General features: G+C 38.1%; 2 protein-coding genes across 2 annotated transcripts; one reads left to right on the forward strand and one right to left on the reverse strand.

Moving 5' to 3' along the window:
- Positions 1 to 3,261: 3,261 nt before the first annotated feature.
- Positions 3,262 to 6,064, forward strand: LOC107673887 (growth/differentiation factor 10-like). The gene is made up of 3 exons (XM_016467697.1): positions 3,262 to 3,520; positions 4,508 to 5,415; positions 5,804 to 6,064. The coding sequence occupies exons 1-3, from the start codon at positions 3,298 to 3,300 to the stop codon at positions 5,993 to 5,995; spliced, it is 1,323 nt and encodes a 440-aa protein (XP_016323183.1). The 5' UTR covers positions 3,262 to 3,297; the 3' UTR covers positions 5,996 to 6,064.
- Positions 6,065 to 9,763: 3,699 nt separating this feature from the next.
- LOC107673884 (PR domain zinc finger protein 8-like) lies at positions 9,764 to 13,466 on the reverse strand. Its single transcript, XM_016467693.1, has 4 exons — positions 13,360 to 13,466; positions 12,743 to 12,975; positions 12,261 to 12,492; positions 9,764 to 11,492 (listed from the first exon to the last, which is right to left on the reverse strand). Exons 2-4 carry the CDS (start codon positions 12,956 to 12,958, stop codon positions 10,438 to 10,440), a joined length of 1,503 nt encoding a protein of 500 aa, XP_016323179.1. The 5' UTR covers positions 12,959 to 12,975; positions 13,360 to 13,466; the 3' UTR covers positions 9,764 to 10,437.
- Positions 13,467 to 13,900: the final 434 nt, after the last annotated feature.

Here is a 13,900-nt window from a genome sequence, read left to right on the forward strand (position 1 = left end):
TGATATGAAACACAATACTTTCTTCTCTGAGGTTAATATATCCGTTCTGAGACAGTCAGACAGGATTATACAGCCTAGAAAGTGCGAAAAGAGCACTCCCTCTATAATCACTAAAAGCTGCCATTCACTTGAATTCATCGCGATCTCACGACTTTCCGTTAATCAGTGAAGCTGTGTGCACTGCACAATGAATCTCTTATTTACATCGTATACACGTTGTTATAATGAGAGGATTCGCAAGCTTGCAGAACTCAGCACTTGACAAAAACAAAGCGTCTTAAGCGGTGAGTGAAAATTTTACGCTCTCCAGAACACAAATACACACTGGAGCGTTTGCCAAATATGTTTTGCATATATCAGATGGGGCCCCCTGATTCCCGGGGCCCTAAGTGGCGGCTTACCTCGTTTATTGGTTAAGTCTGCCCCTGATCAGCAGCCACTTCCTTTTTACTACAAATATACATAAAAAGGAAGGAAGTCATTTTTTTTAAGTTGCAAAGTTAAGAGCTTTTATGTCAAATAATAATTATGAATGTTAAGAAAATTCTCACTGTGCTACTTTAATTTTACAGTGCAATTGTTTCTAGCTTTTTTTGTTTTAATTTAAATTTTATTTAGTATCCATTTATAATACCAGAAACAGAAAAACAGTGCTTGATCCCCTAGGGAAGTGAAGGATTCAGCTACACGAATCTGCTTAAAGAAATTTCCATGCCATTACAAATGCAAATTTCATGATGATCTAGCATTTGTCACTAGAATAAAATTAATGCTATTTCTGCTTTTGACCGCAGATGACAGTTTATTCTTCCCTCATTTTAACATAAAGAAAAACAGCCTCAGGAAATCAAAGACCCATCTGCCATTTATGAAGAAAACCACATAAACTGTTTAAGTACAGGCAATTGAGTTAAGCAACACTATTTGTTTTTGCCACCCATATCAAATATGTTTTTTATGACAAGCAATTGAAAATGTCATATATCATGGTAATCAGTGGTATGAGATTAAAAAAATAAATACATAAATAAAAAATACAATAAATTAAATTAAATGAAGTCAAGTGTACTGATTAGAGAGCAAACAACTGCAAGCAAGAAGGCATGGTAGAATTGAGCTGCCTTTATATGAATCACAGTCAGAACATTGTGGTAAAACGTTTTTCAGTAGGCAGTCTAGGCCCAGACAAACGGACCTTTTCACACAAAGAGCGAAATGAATGTGTGTCAGGCTGAAGAATATGCAAATTCATATTTTATGTCATTTTTAAAAAGTACTAAAATCTAACTAATAACTAATAAAAAAAGTTTTAACTAATAAAATAATGAGATTTTGCAGTAAAACCTTCTGCATCAAAGTTTTATTTCTCTCATTCACAGAATTCTTCACTATTTTTACCCCTTCCAATAAAAGGTTTTTTTGTTTTTTTTTGCATCAAGCCCCATATAAAGCTTGTGAATGGGAGGCAAGGAAGGAGGCAAGTAAAATAATAGTGTGTTTTACAAGACCACAGGACTACTAGCTGTTTCGAAGTACAGGACAAACATATTAAGAGAATTTGTCCTGGAGAGACAAGTCTTTAAACAAGACCTTATGCTTATTAGCATCATTCCGTAGTTAGCTTGTTAAAGAATCATTCTCAGTATCCAGACCCAGCAGGATCTCAGACAGAATTGGTCTCTCCCAGGTGCTATAGAGAGCAAGTGATGCAGTCATATTGAAGAATCAAAGGTCTCTGTGAACCAGTTAATTTGAATTCTTTCACCCTTGTTCTGTTTTTTATTCATTTTTAAAAGCGGTGTAGGATTCCGAAGCTTAATGGCTTCGCCTTCCCGCAGTTGGACAATAAAAAGAGGAGTGGAAATAAAGCAGAGTAGAGGTATCTCCCCTCCTACTCAATTTATCCCTTGATTCACTCAGTAACAGTGTCCTAGTGGGCAGGAACGTCAGATTTTTTATGCAGATTTAAGACACATTCAAGTGTGAAGTAAAAAGGGGGTCTCCAGTAGGGTCCCCAGGGGCCACAGGAGGTGTTTAATGGCACGCAATGACCCAAACAGCCGGGCTTGTTATGGTCTCTCCACTGGAGCTCCGGGCTTTCACAGAACCAGCATTGTTGGCACGGCACTGCAGACACTCCACACAAAAAAAAACAGAGGTGACAGGGCCGTTCCCCCAGTGTGCTTCATGTACTGAATGAAATCACTATAATGAAATCAGGCAAAGGCACTCACAAATATTCAAAACTCTTTCAAAGTAGCCTTTTGGATTTATGCATTTCCACTCTCATATTTACTTTAAAGTTAACTGATCAAGAAGGAAAAATGCACATACGGCCTCTCATCTTTCTTTAAAATAATTAATTCAACATTCAGTTTTCTGTAATATTTTAATTTCCCTCGATTCCATGAGGAATCTGTTGTAAACTTTTGATTGTTCTAGATGAGTAACATGAGCTCTTATGCTTGCTTTCTTACAATAGGTCAGCTTTGCTGTCATCGCCATTACAAATGTTGGTTGGACTCATATTTATGATTGTAGATTACTGGATGTATACAAAAAGGTTCCCTTTCATGGGAACTTCGAACTGCGTCCTCTAGGGGTAGCTATGGGGGAACGCCTCGTCGTGACCCGTGTCTGAAGCATACATTGAAAAAACACCAACTCGTTGGCCGGCGACAGCCATGACGTCACTACCGGTGCAAGAGAAAGAAAAAAGAAAGAAAAATGTAAATCCTAATCTATTTCATCACACTTTTGAGCAGTAGTTCATTTTAAAATAATGACATTTTAAAATTTATTTTGAATGAAAAAAGAAAGCTTCTTTGAGGTTATGTTGTGAAAAGGGGAGATAAAACAGTGCAATAACCTATGTATTTTACCAATGTATTTCCAAAAAAAAAAAAATGTGAATGTGCATGTTTGCTGGATTTGTCCTCTTGTTGGCCTCCTGCTAGATCGGTGTAATGTAGCAGCAGCTCTCGTTGGCTGATGGGCGGATACGTCAGCATCTCACTCCGCTTCTGCCTGCTCCCGTGGATAGTGGCGGTCAGAAGAAATAAGTGATGTATCACAGGTTAAGCACGAGACCGACAGAACTTCTGAAACACTGTAACAACTTCCTCTCTGTTCTGCGTTAAAAGGCGGGAAAAGCAGCTACTTTACAAACCGCATCACTGGAAAACGTCACTCCGAAGTTGTCAGACTAGAAACCTTTAGTATGTTTTAGTACGCGCTAGTGCGTTTCTTTAGCTACACGGCATTTAATCGTTTGGAATCTTTTTCTTTCTTTGCAACATGACGGTTAAATATGTCTTTTTGACGCACCTGTTACTGCTTTGGGTTGGTTCCGATACTGGCGCATCTGAAGCTGTATGGAGAAGTGCGCTCGACAGCACGACGGACGCGCTTTTGGCCACAGACGAGCTCTCGCAGCATATGTTTAAACTGTATGAGAAGTACATTGAACCTAACCGACTCAAAGAGGGAAATACTGTAAGAAGTTTTAAAGCAAAACCTGGTGAGTACATGAAAAATAAATGCATACTGCATTTATATTACGTTTTAAAATTTTGATATTTATATAAAATTCTACAGTATTTATTTTAGCTTAATTGTGTCTTCTGAATGACTTGATTTTGGTTTACATGAAAACGTCAAGTCTTTTTGAATTATTTTGTCAGAATTAGGCTATTTAATGATTTTCTTGGGGGTTGACTTGTTAGACGAATTTATGTCAGTAATTTTCAGCTCTATTGAGGTCTGGTGCAACGCAAATGTGTTACTCATAGGTTTTATGCCATATATTTGTACTGTGTAAATATATAATAATATGGTATATGATAAATAATGTCAATAATAGGCTATGTTTTGTAGATATACCGTGCAATACTGAACTGTTGCTATGGTTACCACCGCAGGCGATCGCCACTTCTGACTTTTTGTGAACTTTTGTTAATGAAACCTTTGAAAACAGTTATGTATATATATATATATATATAGAACTATTCTATTCAAACGTAACTGTGCATGATAATTGTGAGTTTTCAAGAGCAGGCTTATAATTGTTGTGGCTCTTATTTATTATAGTTATTTCACATTATCATTCACAGAGCTGTTTATACCAGAACATTAAAATAACATTTGTTACACTCGCATAAAACAATGCAGTCTTTTTTTTCTGCAGTCTGCTAAAGCATTTAATCAGTGCCGATTAAAAGACTGACATTGTTGCAGGTTCTAACTCTTAAGGGAACCTAAATAAACATTTCCATATGTCTGCTCACTTCCTTGTGCTCTCTCCAACCCCATAGACAGAACAAAAAGCCTGTTGTTTGAGCCCATATTCATAATTAATATCTAATAAGGGAACCTAAATAAACGTAGTAATATGTCTGCTCACTTCCTTGTGCTCTCTCCAACCCCATAGACAGAACAAAAAGCCTGTTGTTTGAGCCCATATTCATAATTAATATCTAACTCAGCAGTTTCTCTCATATCTTTGCAGATAATGTGGAGGAGAGGGTCTCATACTGGCTGAATCTTACTTCCCTTCAGGGGTCTGAAGTGATTCTCACATCTACGTTTCACTTCTTTTTTGACAAATGGCCACGCCAGAGGTCCTGGTTCTGCAAGCGCTTCAAGAACCCCTCTTGTCGCATCCCGAACTTCCATCTGCTACCCTCTGTCCGTCTTCTTTTCCGGTCTCCCTCCTTTAGCTCAGCCCAGGGATCACTACTCGGAAACATCACCGTAGTTCCTCACAGACGTGGGACCTGGCAGAGCAAGGATGTGTCTGTCATTATAAAAGAGGCCCGAGATAAGAATCATCTTTTGGTCACCGTGGAGTTTGACTATGGAGAGCAGTATCAAGGGTATCAGGACCAGCTCCCGTCCTCCAGCCTTCCATACTTGCTGGTGTATGCTAATGACCTGGCCATTTCAGAGCCCAACAGCGTGGCTGTGAGCCTACAGAGATATGACCCTTTCATTGCAGACCAGCAGCCAACTCAGTCTCCGGACTCCTCACCTGACATACGTGTGAAGCGGGAACTGGACTTGGACTTCTCTGATCCCATTGAGAACAATGAGCTCCCGGAGGTGGAGTACAACAGCTTCAAACAGCACGATATGTGGGAAAGCGCTTACTTTGCACTCAAGCCAAAGCCCTTTAAAAAAGAACGTCGGAGGAAAGGCCAGGAGCATGCTGATGGATTCGGCAAGTCTCAGGTTCTACGGTTTGATGAGAAAACCATGAAGAAGGCTCGGAGGAGACAGTGGAAAGAACCTCGCAGCTGTTCCAGGAGGTACCTGAAGGTGGACTTTGCAGATATCGGGTGGAATGAATGGATCTTGTCTCCCAAGTCTTTCGATGCCTTCTACTGCGCAGGAACATGTGAATTCCCCATTCCAAAGGTCAGAGAACCTCATGGATCTGCGTATGCGAATGTGAACTGTTTAGACATGTTGAAATATTTAAAAATGACTATGGTTAATACAGCTTTTTCTAGCCAGGGATTTTTAAACAAAGAATCCCTTCAGAAAATGTTTCAGTTCCAGCACAACTAAAGCACACAACTTTATGTGCAATTACAGTCAAATAATTGTACGCTTAATAGAGGTTTTAAGCACATTTTGGACACATTTTCTTTTGAAATGAGCCAGTTTTACAGTTCCTTTGTTCTGAATAATAGAAGGGTGTTTTAAGACATAATATCCTCTGCTTTACTGAAGAAAGCAAAACAAAAGTTGCGTATCTAAATGCTACTATACCTCATTATCCTCTCTTTTCTGCCTTTTTCAGGTAGTCCGCCCCTCCAACCATGCAACCATCCAGAGCATAGTCAAGGCCGTTGGGATAATTCCAGGTATCCCAGAACCCTGCTGTGTTCCAGAGAAGATGAACCCCCTCAGTGTTCTATTTCTGGATGAGAGCAAAAACATTGTGTTGAAGATCTACCCCAACATGTCTGTGGAGACGTGCGCTTGCAGATAGACTCGCTGGTCAAAGAAAAGAAAGACAAATGGGCATTTGTTGTGGTTTTGACACCCAAATTTAACTTGAAGAGGCATATTGTCTTTAGTTTGCACTTGGTAGAATGTGCACACATTTTAAGGACTGCATTTCATCTTTTATAAATGCTTATCAGTGATATTTCCTCTGTTTATCCACAAAAGATCTGGCGTAAACATTTTCATTGTACTAAATGAGTAACATGAGCACTTACTCTTATAAATAATCCTTAAAAAATGTCAGCTTTGCTGTCATCTCTGTGACATAAATGGCTGTGGGACTCATACTTGTAGATTACTGGATGTACAATGAGGTTTTATAGCATGTTGAATATAACATAAACCTTTTGTGTCAGAACTGTTGAATTCCATTGGAAAGTAAATTAGAATAAGGAATTATTCTATTATTCAGATGAATGTTGTAGTGACAGGTTAAGATAATGTATTGGTGTTCATTAGAAATCTAAGTGTAACTTGATATTTGGGTCATTTAAAAGTATAAATGATTAAATACATGTGAAAAATGTGAACCCTTTCATCTACATCAAACTATTAGTGTGACTGCAAAGCAGTCTTGTAGTAAGTAATCTAAACTTAGTTTTGAAACAGAACTAACTTAAAAGATCCCAAAAGGTGGAGTGTTGCTAATCGCTGAGGTCACTGATGGATAGTGCTGACTCATTTTTCCTGTGCATTTTTACTTTAAGAGGCATTACACAAGGTTCCTTTCTTGTATTCAGATGCATTTGATGATCTCAATTTGGTGCCATAAGCAAGGAGTATCTGGGCCAAATGTATCGGTGTGTATAAACAATTGTTCATTTGGATTCAGTATATTATATTTTATAGAATGTATTTTTGTAAATGTGTGTTTTAAATTATGAAAACTAGCCTTATAAGTAGAATAAAATGTTAAACCACCAGTGTTTATTTTCTGCTGCATATTTCTGCATTGTATGTGTTCATATTCTTCACTTAATGAAGAAAATGAATAAAGGAATAAGAATGTCTAGTTAACTAGAATTGACGAAACCAGCCTGGTGCATTACTTCTTTACCTGGACATCAAAGACATCTCTAACCCCCAGCTCCCACCTTCAACCCACTTCAAGAGCATCAGGTCACAAAGTGCAGGAAGTTCCAACACTTACTTCAACAGATGATGTCACCCAGCTCAAACTAATTTGATGTAAACCCTTTTAATCCCACTAGCCCGTGAATGAAAACGGGAAGTGTGTACTCACAGAACAGAACCCAGTTGCTGTCTGCTGTTTCTGTCCTTTGTGTGACGTTGAGTGTTGAATGGCTTCTCTGTGCAGTGCGTGAAAAGAGACCCTTGAAGATGTCAACATGTTTGTAGGCTGAAGAGATGTGAATGTGTCTGCTGCTTTTACCACAACACTACACTTTATCTCTACAAATGTGAATTCAAAAACATTCACAAACTTGTTTTGTATTAAAATAATTTATACAATTATTAATTAATACAATTATTTTGCTGAAAATAACAATTGTTTAAACCAGCCTAGTGGTTTTAACTAGTCGTCCAGCTAGCCTTCAAGCCTCAGCAGCAGACAAACCTCTCTAAAACCACCTGACCAGGTTGGAAGACCAGCAAACCACGGATAGGTAAAACTTTTAAGTAGAGTTATCAACAACTGACTAATTTATTAGGAATTTCGCGGCAACTAAACTGATGAGATGATAAATGGTCTCCAAAGTAATCAAATGCTGTTTTCCTCTCAGGCTAGTTTTGACAGTGTCGGCATGAATGAGGTTTGTTAAATTGTAGATCACTTGCTCTCCCACAGAGACCATAAAATAACAGAAGAATGTGAGAATGTAACGCCAACATCCACTAAAGCTGCCCAGAAACACTGAGGGAAACTCTCAGATGAGTCCCCTTTAGGAAATGTTTAGTTTCCTGGGGAGCACTTTAATATTTAAATCAGTTGTAGCTATGGGACACCAGAAGCTTGGTCAAAATGTAAAAACTCAACAGTTACTGAAAACTAAAGTCAATATTTAGTTTTCAAAATGAGGCCTGATCAATTAATGGCAGCGATGAAAGATGCTCTTTAGAGCGAACACAGGATTTTGTGTGTGTATGAAATGGCTCTCTCCTCAAGTGATTGCCGTCAGGAACAGACCGCTGGGCTTCTAATTGCACCAATATTAGGCCAGTGTATACACATCTTTCAGAAGTTCAGTATTTACGTTCTTGAATGAGCAGAATGTTTATAGCTAAATACAGACGGGCGTCCTTTTGAACTTCGAGGTTATGTCAAAACCTGTTTTGATCAGTTGATTATGAATTAAATTTCAGTATAAAGGTCCATAAGAATCAGAGCAGAGCAAATTGTTATTAAATTGTTTTTAGAAAATTGTTATTTAAATCTGTGTTGATGTAGAAAGATACAGTTTTGGAATATAAACCTGGTCAAAACTGGTGAACTTTCTCAGAGTGTTGAGTTTACCTATGACTTTATGCCTATAATTAAAGGGAGACTTGCAAGGGGCTTTAACAAAAAAAGCACAACTAACTTTTTAGGAATTGTGCATATGGCGAAGATCAATGTGAACACAACACCATTCTCGCATCATAACAGCTGCTTTGTGAGAGTCATGAGGCTTCAGGGATTTCAGAATTGCTAGAGTGCACTCTACCGGTCACTCAGTGTTAGTGCATGTGAGTGTATGTGTCACACCAGTTTCAAAAAACTTAAAATGATTTTCATATTCTCATGCAAAAATTGTCAACCTCATTATTTTTAAAGAAAGTTATCACTTTAAGTTAGTATTTTAAATACAAACTGACACTTTATTTCCTAAACATACTTTTAAAAATAATTTTACAACTACATTGACTAGACAAAACTACATTGAACTACTAGATTCATCTCAGTGTCACTGTTCTCTAAAAAAGAGTGGTACTTGATGTGATTCATATTTTTTGGAATGGCTAAAATCAGAGGCAAACACCTGGGGAATATGTTCTTAATATCTTTAATTAAATACAATGACTGTATTTATCAAAAAAAAAAAAAAAAAGAACAGAACAGAACAAGAAATATTTAAATAAACATCCTCCTTGTCGTTGTGCTAATATAAATGTTAAAAAGAAGTAGACACCTGAAAAGAACATTGTAACAAAAATTTGGGCATTTTGAAGTGATGGATATTTCAAATATAAAATCTCTTTACAAAGCAATGTTATTAATTTATAATAGTTTTAGTCAGCTGTTAGCAAACCTGAAAATGCTGGAGCATTTTATTCTACCGTTTTTCAAGCGCATTTACATGTAGGCTACTCATCCTGACATATGTAAGGCACTGTTAAGTTGAAAATGACCAGGCAATTCAACAGTATTAGTCACAACTAAATGTACTAGGTACAGCTATCTCTAAAGAGAAAGTTATGCATGTCTATAGCCACCTAGTGGCGATGTAGTCCTACCCTGAATTGCACTACCAAAGCCCACCGTTTCAAAGACTACGGCCCTGTCCCAAATGGAACAATTCATGTGCACTTGCGGTCTTACGGACTTACAATGGCCGCCGCGTGCGCGTGTCCGTTAAGTCCACGAGACCGTAGAGTGTCCCATTCGTCATTTTAGAGTTCAGAAGGGTGCTCGCGAGCGCCCCCTTTGAGGCCGTTATGCGCCCTCGATCCGCACTTCTGCCGAGCCCGCACCGGGGCGAGCTCCGCAGCAGACTTCTACCCGACAGTCAAAGCGGCATTACGTCACGAAAGTGCGGACTCAGAGGAAGGCCGTGAGGGTTTAGGGTGCCATTTGGGACAGGGCCTACATTGCTGAAATGACTATGACATTTGAAGAAAAAGATAATGACTTTTTACCAAAGGTAAAGAGTTGAAAGGTTCACGGTTTTCTGTATTGCGACAGAAAAATACTGTCCAATAGCAACCTACCCAGCTAACAGAAAATGTTCTCAAAACATTCTGGCAAGGTTCTCTCAACGTTTTTTCCCCTGAACCAGTAACGTTAATATAATGTTCATACAAAGTGATCTGGTATTTAGGCTAGTAATGTTCTCAAAACTTGAATGTTCGTTTTAGCTGGACGTTCGTCAACTACTTGTTTTAGAACTTGTTTCAAAGAATATTCAAAACTAACTTTCCCATAATGTTTGCAATATGATAAAATGGAATGTTCCCTTAACGGTCGTATAACCAACGTCAAACATTTAAAAACTCAACGTTTCGAATAGTCAGAGAACCCTAAGAAATAACGTTTTCATAACTCAATGTTAACGTTAGCAAAACGGTCTTAGAACATATTTTTGTCAGCTAGGTAGGCGCAAAGGTGTTATATAAATCACAGTATAAATGCATTATTTATGGGCAATGCATTTTAAATAATAACTTCTATGTACCTGGTTAAAGTGCGATAGAGTTTTTTTTTTCTTAATTATGTGATGTCATGTGACGTGAGAGATGGTGACGCTCTCGAAAGTACTCGTGACAGATGGGACAGGTGAGTTTCTCCTCTCTCCTCCACCTCACCAGAGCCTCTGCGGCGAACTCTTTCTTATGATGTGACCGCATGTGAAACACCAAGTCGGAGGTCATTCGGAATGAGAGGTTGCATTTGGCGCACCAGTTCTGCACTGAAACACCGCGTGGTGTGAAAGTAGGGGGCAAAAGTGTCAAAGAAGAAGTAGACTGTAGCTGGCCACCTATAGCTCTGGTCCAATGCTCGGGCGCGTAATAAAAGGATCCTCCTGTAGCCAGAGGAACGGACATCACTCCACCTGCATGAGCGCTTGGCAAGTCAGAGTGAAACAGGTGCGAAGCCAATACGTTTCTGTATCCTAGTGCAGGTTTTAATTTGAAAGAGTCTGAGATATTATCCGAATCTGGTGGTGAAGGATTCTGAACTTCGGTGATGGTGCGTTTGTTGGGTTCACAGAACGCGCTCTTCTGTTCCGAGTGCGCGCTCTTGGGCACAACGAACGAGAACGCGCTGCAGTCGGATTGCAGGCCTACTTCAGACGTCGTTACATCCCGTGATGTCTGCTCGGGGTTTGACTGCTCTGATGGTTTTCTAACCTCGGTAAATGCGCTGCTTTTACTTCTCTTTGGCTTATTTGTTGATAAATTGTCTGATTCTGACAAATCCTGAAAAGGTGGACCATCTGTGTTGACGTTGGCGGTGTTGCTGTAATTAGTGATGTTGATTTTCTCCAATAACACAGTTTTTTTGCTCCGGGGACTTAAGGAACCTTCTTGTTTTCTTTTCCTAGGTATGCCCATGTCTTCAGGAGAACCGTTCTTTTTGTGCTCCAGATCTCTTGCAATGTTGTGAAAATCTATGATTTTGCGCTGTCGCTTGACTTCTTGTTTCTGTTCGTTGGTTGGTCGAATAATATCTACTTTTTCCTGCACACATAAAAAACGACAGTGGGCAAGGAAAGGGTTTTCGTTTTTGAAGGCCTGGCCGCATCTCGTACATGTATAGCCTGCATATGAAGATACAAGCGCTGTCAGACCACGACGATGATAACAATAATAGGACACTTAACATTTAAGCAATTCATTTAAGCAACAAACTCATTTAAGCAACAGACTCATTTATTATAAACAATTCATTTATTTATTACATTTGCATATTAAATACAAATGTAATACATTTTTGAATCATGGATAAGTTGTCTTGTGGATCTGAACAAAACGTAAAATTTTTTGTTGTTACCAAATATTCATAAGGGTCTAAAGGACCCTCTGTATTCAATGTTTCGTGTCACATGACAACAAAATGGCTTCCTGCGTGTAGCTTTGCTTTGGTATAAAGAGAGTTTTTTTTCTTAAATATTAATAATAATTTACAAATAAATATTTTACAGCAAAATTGCTTGACTGCTAATTAAAATTAAATCTAATACCAAAGTACTTGTGCAAAAGTTTTGAAGAGCTGCAATTTAGACCTATTTTATTACATATAGATATTTGTCACTGACCTATGAATGAATATTTCATGACATTTCTAACCAATTTGAAGGTACATTAACAAATTATTTGAGCATTAAATAATGATTTTATTCTTAAAATTTTATTTTTTTAAATAAAAAACGCAACCCATACTCACCATCTGTCAGGGCTTTTGTCTTTATGTCTTCGAACCCCAAAAGATGTGACAGCTCCTCATCATACCAAACAAATGAGCATTAAATAATTATTTTATTCTTAACATTTTATTTTTTTAAATAAAAAACGCAACCCATACTCACCACCTGTCAGGGCTTTTGTCTTTATGTCTTCGAACCCCAAAAGATGTGACAGCTCCTCATCATACCAAACAAGCAGTTCCTCCCCTTGCTTCACATCTCGAATAGTCTGAAAGTGCAGCTGTCCTCCTTTCAAGTAGGCCTCAGTATTCTGGTCTTCTGCGCTCATTGCAGCCTGTACTAACCGCAGCCAAGGAACTACTAATGGAGAACCTTTCATCGCCTCAGGATCTACCTGTTGATAGTGGGACATATTTGACATTAGAAGAAATTACATTTTACAATAAAATAGTTAACAATTGATTTTTTGCAGTATATAGTATATAACAAATTATATGTCTGGATAACGCATGTTTCATTTACAGGACAAGACCATTTCTGTAAATCTAGGCAAATTCTGCTGCCTAAAATAAAAATCTAGGTGTAAAAATGTAAATGTGAATGTATGCATGTTTGAAAATGCAGTAAAATGCTAAATTACTCACCCGAAATACATATGATTTATTCCGTTTGTCAGAGGACTTCAATGCAATGAAGGCTATAGTGTCATAAAAGGTATTATGAAGAACACAAGGTCCGAAAGATGTTCCAGCAGGTATATCCTGTGTAACTTGTACACTGGTGAAGAAATCCGCGACATGGTGATGTAGAAATTTGCTGTCATTAGTCCACAAGGAGCGAGGAAAAATACTCTGTTCCATGTTTTATTCCTGAAAATCTGAATTCAAATGATGAAAAGTTTAAAAAAAAGAGGAAGACAAGAAAATAATGTTTTCATGCTTAAATTGGATTAATGGGGCAATCTGGATTTGAATATCCTAATGCTTTTGATCGGTATTCTTTTGAAACACTGGGACATTGGAAATATATTTATGCAGTGATTCAATCAGTTGGATTAAGATTAAAAAACAAATTAATCGGTCTATGTATTTTGCGAAATCGATGGATAATTCAGTACTTTACAATTTTCCCTGTTATTTTACCTTTGGCTTGATATTCTTTAGCCTGTAAATAGCGTTTAAATCCCTATAATCAGCATGCATTTTCGTATAAAATGTAATATCTCACGAAATTAAATGCAGTAAAATTGCGACTCACTTACAGCAGGTTTGAGCTGAGGATGTTCAGGAGCAGGTGCACAGTCCAAGGAGACGCGATTTGCAGTTATCCACAGAGAGCGCGCGATCACGACCGTCTCCTGATCCTGACAGGCACTTATCCACGCCGAGGACGCGGAGCTGATGCGCCTCATTTCTTCCCAAACCCCCAACCCCTCCCCTAGGTGGCAATTTGATTGGTGCTTCACTGGCTTTCCAGGAGTGTTAATTAGAAGCGAGGGTAATCAAATGACAGAAGTCAAGAGACCGTTAGATTGTCAGGAGTACCACAAAAGACTCTATGCTCATTCTGTATGCACATTTAAAACGTATCCTAAACCCAGATACATAACAAGTAGAAAATATCGAATTAAAATTCAACTGTTCGATTTATTGACGATTCTCCAACTATGGAAACTTTTATGTAACTTAGGATGAATTTTTTTTTGTAACATTCTGCTGTGTCTCTTCAGCCTGTTTCTAATTTTTAAGAATGCTTTAGTGATCATTTTATTTCAGAAAAAAAGGTATACCTTCAAAAATGTT

Source organism: Sinocyclocheilus anshuiensis, unplaced genomic scaffold (assembly GCF_001515605.1).
Source record: "Sinocyclocheilus anshuiensis isolate Anshui unplaced genomic scaffold, SAMN03320099.WGS_v1.1 scaffold292, whole genome shotgun sequence".
Lineage (NCBI taxonomy): Eukaryota > Metazoa > Chordata > Actinopteri > Cypriniformes > Cyprinidae > Sinocyclocheilus > Sinocyclocheilus anshuiensis.

Bases quoted from the DNA above. Each gene is read 5' to 3' on its own strand.
- LOC107673887 (XM_016467697.1), top strand. From the start codon at position 3,298: ATGACGGTTAAATATGTCTTTTTGACGCACCTGTTACTGCTTTGGGTT. The intron at 3,521-4,507 runs GTGAGTACATGA...ATATCTTTGCAG, and splicing joins AAGTTTTAAAGCAAAACCTG to ATAATGTGGAGGAGAGGGTC. The intron at 5,416-5,803 runs GTCAGAGAACCT...TGCCTTTTTCAG, and splicing joins GTGAATTCCCCATTCCAAAG to GTAGTCCGCCCCTCCAACCA.
- LOC107673884 (XM_016467693.1), bottom strand. From the start codon at position 12,958: ATGGAACAGAGTATTTTTCCTCGCTCCTTGTGGACTAATGACAGCAAA. The intron at 12,493-12,742 runs GTGAGTAATTTA...CACTATCAACAG, and splicing joins ATAAATCATATGTATTTCGG to GTAGATCCTGAGGCGATGAA. The intron at 11,493-12,260 runs GTGAGTATGGGT...CTTCATATGCAG, and splicing joins GACAAAAGCCCTGACAGGTG to GCTATACATGTACGAGATGC.